The sequence below is a fragment of the Haliotis cracherodii genome, unplaced genomic scaffold, assembly GCF_022045235.1.
Source record: "Haliotis cracherodii isolate W230 unplaced genomic scaffold, xgHalCrac1.p SCAF_15, whole genome shotgun sequence".
Lineage (NCBI taxonomy): Eukaryota > Metazoa > Mollusca > Gastropoda > Lepetellida > Haliotidae > Haliotis > Haliotis cracherodii.
Window position 1 is genome coordinate 1,018,748 of NW_027266270.1, and position 17,574 is coordinate 1,036,321.

The 17,574-nt window shown below is 43.7% G+C and overlaps 1 protein-coding gene across 2 annotated transcripts; it reads left to right on the top strand.

Moving 5' to 3' along the window:
- Positions 1 to 4,795: 4,795 nt before the first annotated feature.
- Positions 4,796 to 17,089, top strand: LOC139461686 (dynein axonemal assembly factor 1-like). 2 transcript variants are annotated; one of them, XM_071243144.1, is made up of 15 exons: positions 4,796 to 4,887; positions 5,387 to 5,559; positions 6,702 to 6,789; positions 8,235 to 8,329; positions 9,524 to 9,745; positions 10,313 to 10,479; positions 11,163 to 11,237; positions 11,661 to 11,725; positions 12,423 to 12,508; positions 12,772 to 12,944; positions 13,385 to 13,475; positions 13,874 to 13,918; positions 14,277 to 14,308; positions 14,938 to 14,997; positions 15,850 to 17,089. In XM_071243144.1, exons 2-15 carry the CDS (start codon positions 5,412 to 5,414, stop codon positions 16,240 to 16,242), a joined length of 1,740 nt encoding a protein of 579 aa, XP_071099245.1. In that variant the 5' UTR covers positions 4,796 to 4,887; positions 5,387 to 5,411; the 3' UTR covers positions 16,243 to 17,089. The 2 variants fall into 2 exon arrangements, with proteins under 2 accessions (XP_071099245.1, XP_071099246.1); XM_071243145.1 differs by having other exon boundaries at positions 5,387 to 5,550.
- Positions 17,090 to 17,574: the final 485 nt, after the last annotated feature.

Genomic DNA, 17,574 nt, shown 5'->3' on the forward strand with positions numbered 1-17,574 from the left:
GACACATGGCCCTGCTGTATTGATACGTCGACACATGGCCCTGCTGTATTGATACGTCGACACATGGCCCTGCTTGGTGGGGATGGTGAGATGTTTAACAATGTTGATAAATGTGTGTATTCATAACTAACATAACAATGACCTATTGTAGAAGTCTGTATTCGACAGTACCAACACTGTACGCTGCTGTTAGACATCAAGTACCAGCCTGTCATGGATGTGTACTTCTTAGTATTTATTGCTTCAACTTTTACTGTAGGGGAACCAAGTGCCACGTGTCTGGCCGTGCTTCTCACAGGGACGGAATACTTCTACGTTAGTAACATTGCCACGGAGAATTTTAACAAGGTTTTACACGTGTCCCATCTGTACAGCCAATGATCTTGTTTCGTGAGGATCTATGGGAGTACACGCAGCTTGAGTATTGTAACTGTAGTTGATGGTCGACCGGGATGGCTTCTGATACCTAGTCATGAAGAGTTCACAAGTGTGTCTCTGTTGTATAGTAGTCTGTAGCTAGTGGATGGTAGATAGGTTGTGTTGTGTTCTGGCTCACATGTTTACCAGGGATATAACACCATCCTCGTCCACCAGCAGTCTCATCAAAGGGGACTAACGGGGTCGATGCGGTGGAGACCCAGGGTAGAAGAGGTTTTCAACAACCCATGCTTGCTGTAAGAGGCGATAATGCTTGTCATAAGAGGCGACTAGTAGGATCCGGTGGTCAGGCTTGCTGACTTGGTTGATGCATGTCATCGTATTCCAATTGCGTTGATCGATGCTCATGTTGTCAATCACTGAATTGTCTGGTCCAGACTCGATTATTTAGAGACGGCCATCATATAGCTGGAATATTGCTTAGTGCGGCGTTAAACAGCAAACGAAACAAATACCGGAACTTGTTGGTGACCTTCCTGACCTTTGACTGCTGGTAGCGATGACTGCTGGTAGCGATGACTGCTGGTAGTGATGACTGCTGGTAGCGATGACTGCTGGTAGCGATGACTGCGATGACTGCTGGTAGCGATGATGACTGCTGGTAGCGATGACTGCTGGTAGTGATGACTGCTGGTAGTGATGACTGCTGGTAGCGATGACTGCTGTTAGTGATGACTGCTGGTAGCGATGATGACTGCTGGTAGCGATGACTGCAATGACTGCTGGTAGCGATGACTGCTGGTAGTGATGACTGCTGGTAGTGATGACTGCTGGTAGTGATGACTGCTGGTAGATGAGGATGGGTGTACACTATGTGATACGGAGCCACTTAGAGCTGTGATACAGGGCCAGGTTTTACATGCAGTTTTACGTCACACGTGTTCGTTAGTGAAACATATCATGACTAGCAGGTTATTGTAAATATTGTCTTATTTTGTGACAATCTTGTTTTGACCAAAGTATTTTCGACATGTTTGTAATAGAAGTAGGTTTTATGTAGGGTGCCATCATGATAAAAATATGACATGTTTTCTGAGATATGGTTTAATGTGTTTTCATCATGGAGTCTTTGTGGTCTTTAGAAACATTTCCTGTGACCAGCATACAGACTCAGTTTGTTACAGTCACTTGATTTCTTTTTATTCCCCACTGATAACTTCCTCCATGACTGTACCGTATACCAGCTAGTCCAGGCAAGATGTTACCCCCTGAGTTTCTGGAAATGTTTAGTGTAGTATTGTCAGTATTGGCCATGGAGAGGACCTGCAGGGGGTTTGCTGGGACTGGCTTGTGCAGGTTCTAGTCTAAAAGCGCTCATTGTCATCAGCATGTAGTCAACTGTGGCCACACTTTATTATCTACCTCCAGATTGGAATCAGGGTTCCGTAAAATACAAAAAGTGGGAATTTAGATCATCATGATCATAGCTATTTTTCCACATTCTGAAATTTGGACAATTCCTCGTTACTGAACCTGCCGCTAATCCCCACAACTAGCTGAGAATTAAATGTCAGCTGAGCTGAAATCAAAGTGTGGCCACAGGAGTGACAGACATGTGTTTATATGTCATCATTATGGTATATAGTATTTTTGCAATAGTATTATTGGCAAGGGAAGTAATCGTGATCATGCATAACATAAACAGGTTTTGCTGCCTGACGAGAGAAATATTTTGCTGAAATATTTTACTGCCATCATTATATCTGACAATAAATGATCCATTTTAGCATCTCCTGTTTTGTTGTTTGTCACGTGCATCTGATGAAGAAACATTCCACAGATCACAGGGGGAAGGGTGCCCAGCCCTCGGCCATTAGAAGTGCCGGAAACCTGGGATTGTGGGCTGGAAACCTGGGATTGTGGGCTGGAAACCTGGGATTGTGGGCAGGAATCCCTGATTATAACAAGTGGTATGTCAGCACAATACCTGTGATTGTGGGCTGGAATCGCTGGTTGTGACAAGTGGTATGTCAGCACCATACCTGTGATTGTGGGCTGGAAACCTGGGATTGTGGGCTGGAAACCTGGGATTGTGGGCTGGAATCCCTGATTGTGACAAGTGGTATGTCAGCACAATACCTGTGATTGTGGGCTGGAATCGCTGGTTGTGACAAGTGGTATGTCAGCACCATACCTGAGATTGTGGGCTGGAATCCCTGATTGTAACAAGTGGTATGTCAGCACCATACCTGGGATTGTGGGCTGGAATCCCTGATTGTGACAAGAGGTATGTCAGCACCATACCTGAGATTGTGGGCTGGAATCCCTGATTATAACAAGTGGTATGTCAGCACCATACCTGAGATTGTGGGCTGGAATCCCTGATTGTGACAAGTGGTATGTCAGCACCATACCTGAGATTGTGGGCTGGAATCCCTGATTGTAACAAGTGGTATGTCAGCACCATACCTGAGATTGTGGGCTGGAATCCCTGATTGTGACAAGTGGTATGTGAGCACCATACCTGAGATTGTGGGCTGGAATACCTGATTGTAACAAGTGGTATGTCAGCACCATACCTGAGATTGTGGGCTAGAATCCCTGATTGTAACAAGTGGTATGTCAGCACCATACCTGGGATTGTGGGCTGGAATCCCTGATTGTGACAAGTGGTATGTCAGCACCATACCTCAGATTGTGGGCTGGAATACCTGATTGTAACAAGCGGTATGTCAGCACCATACCTGGGATTGTGGGCTGGAATCCCTGATTGTGACAAGTGGTATGTCAGCACCATACCTGAGATTGTGGGCTGGAATCCCTGATTGTAACAAGTGGTATGTCAGCACCATACCTGAGATTGTGGGCTGGAATCCCTGATTGTAACAAGTGGTATGTCAGCACCATACCTGAGATTGTGGGCTGGAATCCCTGATTGTGACAAGTGGTATGTCAGCACCATACCTGAGATTGTGAGTTTCCCCAATATGGCAAATGTTCAAGACATGCATCATTCTGGACATTCTCCCATCACTGTTGGGGCGATGGGGTAGCCTAGTGGTTAAAGCGTTCGCTCGTCACACCGAAGACCCGGGTTCAATTCTTGACATCGGTACAATTTGTGATGCCCAGTTCTGGTGTCCCCCGCCGTGATATTGCCGGAATATTGCTAAAAGCCGCGTAAAAGCATACTCACTCACTCACTCACCCATCATGCTGAGACAATGTTTTTGTTTAACGCAGCACTCGGCAATATGCCAGATATCATAGTCCCTGTGAATCTGTGGTTATTTTAACAATGTCCCCCTTTCAATGTTTTGACCACCTCTGTGGTCTCGTGGTAGAGCACCCGCCCGGAAAGGGGAAGGCCTGGGGTTCAATCCCCGGCCACGTCATACCAAAAGACATTAAAAGATGGTGCTCTGCAATAACGGGCTCAAACAAGGACTGGTCGCCTCAGAGTCATTAGACTTGTGTCAGAGTGGGGTATTCATGTTAAACTGTGGCATGGCATCTCTGTCATTAAAACTGGCATTAGTCGGGACTAGCACAAGCAGCCATGTTGGTGCACCTCGCCTCATTTCACCTGACCTCTGGGTAATACAGGTTATCCAGCAGACCAAGAAACATATTTAAATAAATAAAATATGCCAGGACTGTCAGTCGAGTTCCCGGCTTTTAGGTCCGACCAATGTTATGATACACAAAATATGCTAATATGCAGGAGGAATCAAGGAAAATATATCAGGAATTCTTGGATGTCAAATGGGGAGAATGAATAACAATAATCACTCCGAAACTTTTTTCAGACTTGCTGTGTGTGAAGTGTTTGTTAAGTGTGTGACCATGGTAACCTGTCGTATGTACACATTTGTGTTTCTGTGAATATATAAGACATCATTTGTCCTAATAAAAGATCATGAAAGAACAATAACTTACAAGGCTTAATTATTTCCACTTTAAATATTGTAAAAGGTTGGTTGAATACGTAAAACAACTGAAATAGGTCTGCCAAACAGCTAACATGAAGGGGTTTTATGTTTAGCAAAATAAACCTTCAACCCAATACAGTACAAGCTTTTTCAATACTTTTTCAAAAACAAATTTTCTTTATCTGACTTAGCATTTTGGAGTAATACGGTCACTTGCATCCCCTGCCAGGTATGAAAATGTCAATAATTTGATATGTGTTTGCATTTCTAAGGTATATTCTGTTGAAATATGATTAATAATATGATTAGTGAAAAAATGGTGACTTTACAAGCGCGAGGGCTGTGAAGAGAATCATTAATTTATTATAAAATCAACAACAAACGTGTTTCTATTCCGCGCACCTGCCTTGTATTACTTCCCCTTGATCAGTGTATATAATCCCTAGCAACAGTAGTTAAGGAGCCATCTTTGATGTTTACGTTTCTGACGAAGCACATGTACAGTCCTGATTTGCGTAATCGACAGACGTTGGGAACAGTTCCAACTTATTTTTCAGACAGCAGGACTTACGCTGGGGTTAGTTGTGTTTATCTGTTTTCTCTGAATACTTTTGAAGAATATTGGAATCTAAAACATGAAGGTCTAGCGGTGAAATGATTCAAAACAAAAACTTGAGTAGTTAGGCCTATGTCATAAATGCACAGTAGCATAGATACCTTTGATTTTGTGTTTGTTACAGTGGAAATTGATTTTTGTCGTTCAGTTTTATTCAACGGAATGCACAAACTGAGTAAAAACATTATTGTGATATTGTTTTACACTAAGAAGATTTCATTTGTGTTGTGTTTCAATGTCACATTCGACCGTTGTGGAATATTCTGGACTAAAATTATTCACGAATCACGAATTCATATTTTTATTTATGACGTTTTCAACATAAGATTTTAAAAACAAAATGATCTGTTGGTGTGTTGTAGGTTTTAGATGTATATTTATGTTCGAATTTCATATTTATTTTGTTGAAGTGTATTAGGTGTAATACTTAATAGTATGATTCTTGTCTCCCTTGATTCAGGATAGTGAGATAGCAAGTGACAGTCATGCCTTCAATCGAGGAAATCCCATCCCTACCCCTCACAAATGACTCCCAAGTCCAAGTGATGACAGAAGTTGAGGAGACCTGCAACAAGATGGATATAAAGATGGTGGATGAAATTGTTGATGTAAAGAAAGTAAAGAGTGAGTCAGGTATCATTGATAGTAGTTACCATTCTTGAAAGTCAGACCTTGAAAGATGCCTGAAATACAGTTTCATTTTATTGAGCCCTTTTTTGAGTCACTATGTTTATAGGTGTTGTAAACTATACGTCGTAGCTCTGTCTCTGGTTGAAGTAAAACTCTCAACATAACTGGGCTTATTCAATGACATTACAAGGGTATTTTAGTATATGGTATGAAAAGCTTATTGTACTGTATTCTAAAGGTTTGCCCAATTATTCTTTTTTTGTAATTAATATATCATGAACAGATTGTCAGTCCCATATTCCCAACTTGATTTTTTTAAATATTACAAACATTAGTCTTTGCAGGAAGAAAAATAAATTCTTTGAAATTTTATTCAACATTTGTAAAATCTGTGGTCGATTACTCCTTAAACTAATTCATTTAAAAACCTGCCTTTGTAGACTGCAGAATGCGAAGGAATTTACTCAACTAGATATGTTATTTGCTTCCAGTTGAGTCCTAAGGTCATGTATCTTCATTGGCTCTGATAACTAGTAATTGTGGATATGACCATGACTGCATTGAGTCGTGTTCAGTTGTTAATTCAATTTAGTGTTGTTAAATGTACAGGTAACCTAACTCTACCCTGAAAACACAGAATGTTTTTCCCCATTCTACTATGGCTCAATAAGACGCAGAAGGTTTTGTGTTAGCAAATATATTGAGTGAACACGCTAATTTTAACATTTGAAACATCATGTTGTGCTTTCAGTTCCAAATTCATTTTAGCGTGGTTAAATCTACAGGTAACCTAGCTGCATATTGAAAACACAGTCTGTTTATCTTCTAATTTATAATCTCTGATTGACCATCACCAATCAAAATCGAGAAAGGTCCAAAATCATTGTAGAATGTGGTATACACATTCTGGTTTAGGATCTTTCCACAGTGGCTGCAACTAATTCGATAATGAATCTATACAATGTTCATTGAGTAAGTCTTGATCAGGTTTGAAAGCATGTGCAAATATGAAGTACACTGTATTTGTATTTTCATAAATTTGATCAACGTTTTACTTAAAACAATAGAGGCAAATACTGTCCAAGTATTGAGCTGTACATCTGTTGGTCAGTGAGGATTGTGATTAATGGTAACCATGGTAACAGGTGTGACGGCTGTGACTGGGGGTGGAGACACAGAAGACAAGGAGAACTCTCCACAGAACACAGTGGTGGAGGAGACAAAAATACCAAAGTGAGTAAAGATGTCTGTAAACAGGCAGCCTCGATTACCCAGCTTATCTTTCCTCCAGTTTATTATGTTGCATACCTTAGTCCCTGTGACTGTCGCAGCCTCGATTACCCAGCTTATCTTTCCTCCAGTTTATTATGCTGCATACCTTAGTCCCTGTGACTGTCGCAGCCTCGATTACCCAGCTTATCTTTCCTCCAGTTTATTATGCTGCATACCTTAGTCCCTGTGACTGTCGCAGCCTCGATTACCCAGCTTATCTTTCCTCCAGTTTATTATGCTGCATACCTTAGTCCCTGTGACTGTCGCAGCCTCGATTACCCAGCTTATCTTTCCTCCAGTTTATTATGCTGCATACCTTAGTCCCTGTGACTGTCACAGCCTCGATTACCCAGCTTATCTTTCCTCCAGTTTATTATGCTGCATACCTTAGTCCCTGTGACTGTCGCAGCATCGATTACCCAGCTTATCTTTCCTCCAGTTTATTATGCTGCATACCTTGGACCCTGTGACTGTCGCAGCCTCGATTACCCAGCTTATCTTTCCTCCAGTTTATTATGCTGCATACCTTAGTCCCTGTGACTGTCGCAGCATCGATTACCCAGCTTATCTTTCCTCCAGTTTATTATGCTGCATACCTTAGTCCCTGTGACGTTCGCCCCAATTATGTTTCTAGGTTTGTCAGCACCATACCCGTGCTCGTGGGTTTCACCGAAGTGGTAAACGTCTAAGACCTGCATCACTTTGGGCTTTCCTCCCACATTAAGCTGACACGCCGCGATATAACTGGAATACTGTTAAAAGCGGCGTTAAACCCAACTCACTCACTCACTCACTAGTCCCTGTGACTGTCGCAGCATCGATTACCCAGCTTATCTTTCCTCCAGTTTATTATGCTGCATACCTTAGTCCCTGTGACTGTCGCAGCATCGATTACCCAGCTTATCTTTCCTCCAGTTTATTATGCTGCATACCTTAGTCCCTGTGACTGTCACAGCCTCGGTTGAGCTGACATGACATTGCCACCTCCCTGACCAGTAACTTCCACCTGATGTTGTTTGCATGTGTGTGTAGTCAGTAATGTAATCGTACAGCTATTTTTAGCTTCTGTTATGTGAATCGAACTGAATCTATTATAGTGACGGTGGCCCAGGCTGTTTATCATCATATTTTAGGTAAAACACTATATGGTAGATGTAGATTTGTATTTTGTATGATTTCAGTAATATGTAAAACCTGACACATCTGGGGACACGTAACATCAGTTTGCTGGGAATCTCATGACTTTCTGTCATTTTTTTCAAAGTTTGTCAAATGCATTGTGATATTTCTAGTGACAAAACTTACAGTTTATAGTACAAGTTAGCTTCCCTGTGTGTTACATCTATCTAGTAATGTAGTTCTCTTATGTAACATAGAAGTTAGCCTGTGTTGTAACAATGTTTCAGTATCCTGACAAAGAAGTTCCTGAGGCAGCACTGCAAGGACAACAAGCTGTACTTGACCCCTGAACTCAACGATGTCCTGTACCTGCACTATAAAGGTGGGTGTCAGGCCTCACTCACATAAGTCCCGACCCCCTCAACAACCCCCACACCCCGTCCCCAGGCCTCACACACACAAGACCCCACTCCCCTAAACCCCCCAACAGCCCCCACACCCCATCCCTCACACACACACAAGCCCCCACTCCCCTCACCCCCTCAACAACCCACCAACAACCCAACTCCCCTCACCCCCCCAACAACCCCACAACAACCCCCACACCCCATCCCCAGGCCTCACACACATAAGCCCCTACTCCCCTCACCCCCATCTGTGATGTATCTATGACTTGTCTTTGAGGTAACTGTGACTTGTCTGTGATGTATCTGTGACTTGTCTATGATGTATCCCTCACTAGTCTATGATGTATCCCTGGCTTGTCTGTGATGTATCCCTGGCTTGTCTGTGATGTATCCCTGGCTTGTCTGTGATGTATCCTACACTTGTATCTGGCTTGTTGTGTCAGGTATACTAAGGCTAGAGAACCTGGAGGTCTACACAGGGCTGAAGTGTCTGTGATGTATCCCTGGCTTGTCTGTGATGTATCCTACACTTGTATCTGGCTTGTTGTGTCAGGTATACTAAGGCTAGAGAACCTGGAGGCCTACACAGGGCTGAAGTGTCTGTGATGTATCCTACACTTGTATCTGGCTTGTTGTGTCAGGTATACTAAGGCTAGAGAACCTGGAGGCCTACACAGGGCTGAAGTGTCTGTGATGTATCCTACACTTGTATCTGGCTTGTTGTGTCAGGTATACTAAGGCTAGAGAACCTGGAGGCCTACACAGGCCTGAAGTGTCTGTGATGTATCCCTGGCTTGTCTGTGATGTATCCTACACTTGTATCTGGCTTGTTGTGTCAGGTATACTAAGGCTAGAGAACCTGGAGGCCTACACAGGGCTGAAGTGTCTGTGATGTATCCTACACTTGTATCTGGCTTGTTGTGTCAGGTATACTAAGGCTAGAGAACCTGGAGGCCTACACAGGGCTGAAGTGTCTGTGATGTATCCCTGGCTTGTCTGTGATGTATCCCTGGCTTGTCTGTGATGTATCCCTGGCTTGTCTGTGATGTATCCTACACTTGTATCTGGCTTGTTGTGTCAGGTATACTAAGGCTAGAGAACCTGGAGGTCTACACAGGGCTGAAGTGTCTGTGATGTATCCTACACTTGTATCTGGCTTGTTGTGTCAGGTATACTAAGGCTAGAGAACCTGGAGGCCTACACAGGGCTGAAGTGTCTGTGGCTGGAGTGTAATGGCATCCGGAAGATCGAGAACCTGGAGCACCAGACCCAGCTGCGATGTCTGTACCTGCAGCAGAACCTGCTGACCAACATTGAGAACCTGGAGCCGCTGCAGCTGCTGGACTCCCTCAACGTCAGCAACAACAGCATCAGGCGCATTGAGAACATAGGTGAGCTTCAGGTGTTTCAAGAACATTTGTGATTAAACTTCACTTGCTCAGCTGTGTCTATTGGTGACTATTACTGACTAGTGACTACTCGTAGTTGTCACTACCAGAATCTGATCATCATCCAGCCCTGAGGAATATTAACTCATTCTTAAAATAAAAAATCTGCAGTCAATTTTTGTAAATTCTGCAACCAAACTTTGATAACTTTGCACTTTTCTGCAAACTTTTAAGCTAAGTTTTCTTGGCCACAGCTAGAACTGAATCTGGAGATGACTGGTGTAAACATACAGATATGCACTCTCGTAAGCAATAATACAAAGAGACAGCTTCACTTCTAAACAAAATGATTACCTGTGTACACATTTAAAACCTGCTTTCGACACATATCTGACGAATTCTGCAGCAGATAAATGCAAAATTCTGCAAGAGTTCTGCATATATTTCGATTTTCTGCAAGATAGCTTCAATGAGTGCATTTCTGCAAAAATATTCCATAATTGCGGAATTTCATACAGCAGGGATTTCCGATGGATATGATATTAACTGCTGGTGTCCCTTGTTGAACAGCCTGTCTGCCGGTCCTGCACACACTCAACATCAGTCACAACCGCCTGAAGACAGCCCACGATGTACAGGAACTCGTTCACTGCAAGAACCTTGGTGTCCTTGACCTTTCTCACAACAAGCTGGAGGATCCGGCCATCATTGACATCTTCGAGCAGATGGAGGATCTGGTGAGTTCATCATTGTCTCAGACCATACCATCTGGGGCCGTACTACTAAAAGCGGCGTAAGACTGTACTCATTCACTCTGAGCACGGTGTGCATCTGCTGACTGAGTGTCCTGACAAAATGGGGTAAAACGTTGTTCATGCATTCTGTCACTGATTTGCCTGGTTGAGACTTGGGTGTTCACAGGCTGCCTTCATACAGCTGGAATATTGCTGACTGCAACGTTAAACAACTTTAACTGTGTCAGAAATCAGAGGGTTTGAAAACAATGTTAAAGGGAGGTAATTACCAGTTTGGGTTGAAGATGAGGATTGGTTCTGAAATTGGATTGAGCATTTCATATCATTCTAATAACTGTTAGATATTTCTGTGGTAGATGAGAAAGATGAGTAAATAAGATCTTTTGGACTTGATGGGGTCAAGGGTGAGAGTTGCATTGTCTGGCTCCTAGGATGTGTTGGTCATTGCATTGAATGCTCCTGATCTCACGGGGGTCACTAAAGGTCAGCCTGTATTACCCACAGTGCTTCAGGTTCCTGTATCAGGCTTCCTCTCTGTGAGTAATACTGTTTATCATTGAACTAACTCACCGAGGGTTGCTGAATCTTGAGATTGACGAAGAAGCTGCTGTGATGACAGAATGCTCTCCCTTGTATCAAGACTGCATGTGTGATGTGTGTTGCAGCGTGTGTTGACACTGATGGGGAACCCGGTCATCAAGGACATCAGGAACTACAGAAAGACGACCATTGTCCGGGTGGTGAGTTCACTTTCTACAAATTTCTAATACATACTCCTGGAAAAAAGTTGAGCACCACCTTATATCATGTATCGTGAACTTGCATGTTTTAGTCATACTGTAAACTACGGCTATTACAAACTGAAAAGGACCACTGTGTTTACTTTGTTATAACTGTAGTTCATTTTAAACATACTTTACTGTATCTGCTGACATAACTGATTTGGATAAATGTCTGAGATGACATTGCTGCCATGTTGGTAGAGGATCATTGCTGTGATGGTCTGGAGCTCAAAGTCAGTGAAGCAGAGGGAAGCAACTGAATGGACAAACATAACTAATTATTTCTCCACAGCCACCCATGATGTGTTCGTGTGTGTGTTCATGTATGTGTGTGTTCATGCATGTGTGTGTTCATTTATTCATGTATTTTTGTGTTTACAGAAAAACCTCCAGCATCTTGACGACCGCCCTGTTTTCCCAAAGGAAAGAGCCTGTGCAGAAGCCTGGTACGTGTCAAACCATCTGTCACCATCTGTCATAGACACTGACACCATCTGTCATACCCACTAACACCACCTGTCATACCCGCTGACACCATCTGTCACACCCAGTTACACCATCTGTCACACCCGCTGACACCATCTGTCATACCCGCTGACACCATCTGTCATACCCGCTGACACATCTGTCATACCCGCTGACACATCTGTCAAACCCGCTGACATCATCTGTCATACCCGCTGACACCATCTGTCATACCCAGTGACACCATCTGTCATACCCGCTGACACCATTTGTCATACCCGCTGACACCACCTGTCATACCCACTGACACCACCTGTCATACCCACTGACACCACCAGTCATACCCGCTGACACCATTTGTCATACCCGCTGACACCATCTGTCATACCCACTGACACCACCTGTCATACCCGCTGACACCATCTGTCACACCTGCTGACACCATCTGTCACACCCACTGACACCATCTGTCATACCCTCTGACACCATTTGTCATACCCCCTGACACCACCTGTCATACCCGCTGACACCATCTGTCACACCCACTGACACCATCTGTCACACCCACTGACACCATCTGTCACACCCACTGACACGGTCCTGGAGACAAAGGGTTTGGGTCAGCTAACACTGTCAGGTCAGGGCGCTGTGTGTCATGTTCTACCTCTGCGTCCCCAGGGCTGTGGGTGGAGCTGAAGCTGAGAAAGAGGAGAGACAGCGATGGGCGGATAAGGAGCGCCGGAAGATTCAGGACAGTGTGGATGGTATGTACATACTTTGTCTGCTTGTATACTCCCCAGGGAGCTGAGAATTGGCTATGCTTCCATGGTAAATTTATGTCATGAGCTTTAGACACACTTGTGTTGAGCTTACGGTATTACTGTAACTATCACCTGACACCAGAATGTATGGAAGTGTATTGTACACAGAGACAGCTGTGTTCCCTGCCAGGGCAGCTTCTCTCCACAATCCACTGTGTGTGTGTGGCTGTGTCCAAGCACCCATCACTTCTGCCTCGTTGTTTCAGCTCTCCTCAGAATCCGACAACACAGCGAGGCTCACAGGATTGAGGCCGAGCTGAATGAAAAGAACGCTGCGGAGGGAATCACAGAGAAGGTGGAGGTAGATCCCACCACTGTCGACTGGCTGTACGGGACTCATCAGCTGAAGGGGGACACACCAGAGGAGGGGGAACACAAGGTGAGGGGTGGACCAGAGGAGGGGGAACACAAGGTGAGGGGGGGACCAGAGGAGGGGGAACACAAGGTGAGGGGGGACCAGAGGAGGGGGAACACAAGGTGATGGGGGGTGGGGTGGGGGAAGGGACCAGAGGAGGGGGAACACAAAGTGTGTGTGTGTGGGGGTGGGTGGGGACCAGAGGAGTGTTGGGTGAGGGGGGTGGGGGTGGGTGGGTTGGGTTTTTGGAGTGCTATGATGTATACATGAGATTTTAAGTGGAAGTAGGAGTGCAAAAATCAGTTGTTCTTGAAGTGCTCATAAATTCTCCCCATCTGTGAACAATAACAATATTCACTGTTGACTGAGCATGTGACTTTATGTGACACAACCAGCAGAGTAGGAGATGATAAGAGTAACTGACAAGGTTTTACATGGAATCTGGGATTGTTTCAATTTTGCAGGAAGAGGTGATCGAGGACCTGACCTCGGAGGACATGCCGGTAGTTGGAGCGCGGAAACAGCGAGTGGAGCAGGGCATCTTCTCCACAGACAGTGAGTATGACACACACAGCACTTGGGGCTTTCCTCCAATGGTAGCCTAGAGGTTAAAGCGTTTCATTTGTCACACCGAAGACCTGCGTTCGATTCCTAACATGGGTACAATGTGTGGAGCCCATTTCTGGTGTCCCCGCCGTGATATTGCTGAAATATTGCTAAAAGCAGAGTAAAATCAAACTTAGTCACTCACTCCAATGTTAAGATACTGATACCTGAAATGCACTAAACCGTTTTCTCAATAACTCTGCGTAGATACTAGTTTTAGCAGGCGGCCATCCCCAGAACCCCTCTCCTGGATCTGCCCCTGCTTGTCCTGGTGTCTATGGCGCAAAACGGTTTTGAAATATTCACATATTGCTGAATGTCATGTAACTTTAACGTTATATTTGCAGAATTTCAAGAGGAGGATGCAACCCGACTTTTCATCACAGAAATGAGTAAGTTGATCGAAGCCTCTCAACCATCAACCCCAATTATGACAAAAGACTCTACATGACACCAGCAAACATGATGTATCCAAATATGCCAAATATCATAGTGTGTAGCAGCATCAACATTCATAATGATAACGCTTGTTGACAAACATTCTGACGGTCATTTCCATTTGAATACAAGAGGTGTGTCTGTATTAGACCAATGTGACAGGTTAGAGGTGTTCGAGTTAATCAGGGTTTAACTGCAGCAGTTTGACCTCACTGTAGCAGTGTGTGTGTCAGTCATTATCTGATTGGAAATGAAACATTATTGAATCTACTCTGTGCCCTGTTTGTGACACTGACTTTGTCTCTCCTCCAGATGATGCAGATAATCCAGCTGAAGCAACTGATGTAAGTGACCTCACAAGGCTGGGCTGTGTATCCATGAAGATCCGGGTTACAACTGGTCCTCAGGAACCCATGCTTGTTGTAAGAGGCGATCGGGTGGTTAGACGGGATCGGGTGGTCAGGGTCGCTGACTTGGTTGACGCATGTCATCGTATCCCAATTGCGTGGATTGATGACATGTCAATCACTGGGTTGTCTGGTCCAGACTCAATCATTTATAGACCGCCGTCATATAGTTGGAATATTGCTGAGTGAGGTGTTACACAACAAACAAACAAATAAAACAATCATGAAATACAGTGTGACAACGTTGGATCACATGGTCAGGTTCAATGACCAGTGCAGGACGCTGCTCAGAACATCAACCAATGGTTTGTCTGATCCAGACTTGGCTATCAGATTGTGGGGATATTCCTGGTACTGTCAGTCATGTTAATGTATATTTACATTTGTGTTATGAAATCATTTCATGCTCGAACATTGTGAAAAGCAGCACAAAATGTACATTTGAAAATGTTTCAAAGGCTAAGGTCTCATTCACCATCTGTGTTCTTCTGTCTGAATCAAGTTGGACCTGCAATCAGTGACACACTAAGCAGAAATGTTTTCATCAAATATGTTTTCTTGTGTAGGATCTCCCCGACCTTGAGGATGTGGATGTGACCGACCTTGTACCCGACGATGTAGAAAAGGTGACAAATATAACTATCAAACCAGAATCCTACTCAATCAGTTGCAGAACGAATTAGAAGCACAAAATGAGCAGTCTGAGGCGAAGTTCAGAGTTGTATCTCTGAGGTCTGGGAGTAGGTGCTGGTCCTTAGTCTCAAATCCCAGAATTGCCTTGGGTTTACTGTGGTAAGAACGGACCAGCTGATTCAGGGGGATTGGGGAGGAGGGGTGGTGAATAGCAGGTGCCTTCCTGTTTCAAAATCCTGGGTCCACCTCCTGGATGACATCACAGCCAGGTCTCCTCCACTGGGGATTCCAGGGATTTATCTAGGATCCAAACTAAACTAACTGCCTTTGGCAAGCAAACTGGGACAATATTGTGATATTGTTCAAAACACATTATTTTAGAGGAATTGGTTAATGTTTAATACAAATTGGAAATTTTTAGTATCATTTGCTGCAGACTTTGGGCCGAGTAAATCCATGGTCTGAACAGATACCCTGGCATCATGGTGTGTAATGGGACATCACATTCCTGTCTCATGACATCTGATGCATGTCCAGTTACCATACAGCAACAGAATCAGTCTTAGTCAACTAGTCCATATGATAATGAAAACTTATTGCAAAATCATTAATAATGGCAAATTTCTACTGGTCCTTATGATACCTTAACTATTGGGCAGTTTGATAAGGACTACAGTACTAGTGCCAATTTCTAACATGACCTTACTGAGAGTTTGATGGTGATCACAATATAGATCTAATTGTCACACATATTTCATCCAAATAATTATGTGGAATTCGAGAGAGTTAAGCTGAGCTGATTGGTTGTAACTGTCGGGTGTTTAATTGGTCTGTCTTTGTTTCAGTCATACAAGCCAAAGATTGAGATTCTCAATGACGATGATGATTGTGCAAACTTGGAAGAAGTGAGAGCAGGGTTACCTCCCCTTGTGACAGAACTTCCCAAGTCGAATCCAAAGAAAGTGTTGATAGAGGAGATTCCGGACACACGCAAGGAGATAACTCGTGACCATGCTGTTGAATCTGATGCCGTCTCCCTTGACCAGGTGATCCCAAACTTTGGGGTGTCTGAGCACCAGGAAACACAACTGACGGCCGACTTACTGGTGGGGGTGGGAAAGATGTTTAGCTCACCTGGTGATGTCCTGCTGGGAGGCGATGGCGACACTCAGACGGAGGAAACAGACACGACCGATCCTCGCATTGTATCAGGGAGCATATTTGAAGAGCTGGACTGAAGAGAACTGTGATCGAGATGATAGCTTCCCCCTCACCGCCCACTGTTCTCTCCCCTAGCCAACATTGCCCGACTCACCTACTGGCCATCTCATCCATTAACACCTGTAGGGGGAATTCATTGACAAAATTGTGTCTAAGCATCTCCACAAAACTACGAACCTCTAACTGCCATGTCCTTGTGACAGTCCTACTTGTTACATGGCACAAAGGGTAATTATTGTCCTCTTTGGCTTCCGGCCTGGTCAGGCACCCAGGCGGCACGACAGCTGCCAGCATTGCACAGGTGCTAATAACGTGGATTACACAACTACTGAAGCCAGCATTGACTAACTGCTGAAGGGAGATGCGGACAAGGGGCTGGGTTGTTGCAGGATCGTCTTCTCAACAACTGAGGATTGTTCATACCAGTCTCCACTGTGGGGTTGTTTCCGTCCAATAAACAAGGATCTCTTTGGGGGCAGTTCAGAAGTTCAGTGTTGGACAAACAATGCAGGATTCATTAAGTTTTGAGATCAATCTCCCAATATTCAAAGAGCTTCTTTTGTCAAATGAATCCTGATACACCTCTAGTGCAGCAGCGCTTTTGAATGTGTCTTTATATCCCTATGATGGAGATGCTGTTTTCAACAGGAACTGAAACTATTGTCCAACAAAACCTTTTGAACTGCTCCTTACAAAAGATCCCATTACCATGGTAACATAATTGTTGTCATGCTTGGTGCATTACAATATACTTTTACAGCATTAACATTGTGACATACAAGTTTGGAAGAATTTCATCATTCAATTTCACCATCTTTCATCAATTATTAGAATTCCAAACTTTGTGTTTGTTTATACATTTACACTGAAGTTATGTATATATATGAATGATTAAAAGGTTTATGAAATTTTTCAGTTATACCCTAGTTTGGTGTGGAAGGAGAACTTGAATGAATGCAGGTCTTAGTTTACCAGTTCCGTGACACCCACAAGCAATGGTATGACTGGAATATTGCTGAGTTTGTTGTAGCATAACCACAGATACACAAGCCAGCATATGTGAGAGAGACAAGTTATTGGTGACAGATCACATTTTCAGAACACTAAAATACAGTTCACAAGCTTCAATTCATATTTAGTATAGAGATACATGGTATCAAAGATTTGGACTAATTTTCCAATTCATATCTGTTTATACTGTGGTAGAGTTTAGTTTTAGTCCCCTAGTCCTTATAATGATAACATAAAGCAAAACCCCTAAACATGGCAAATTTCTACTAGTCCTTGTGATACCTTTACTATTGGGCAGTTTGGCAAGGACTACAGGACTAGTGCCAAGTTCTAACGCA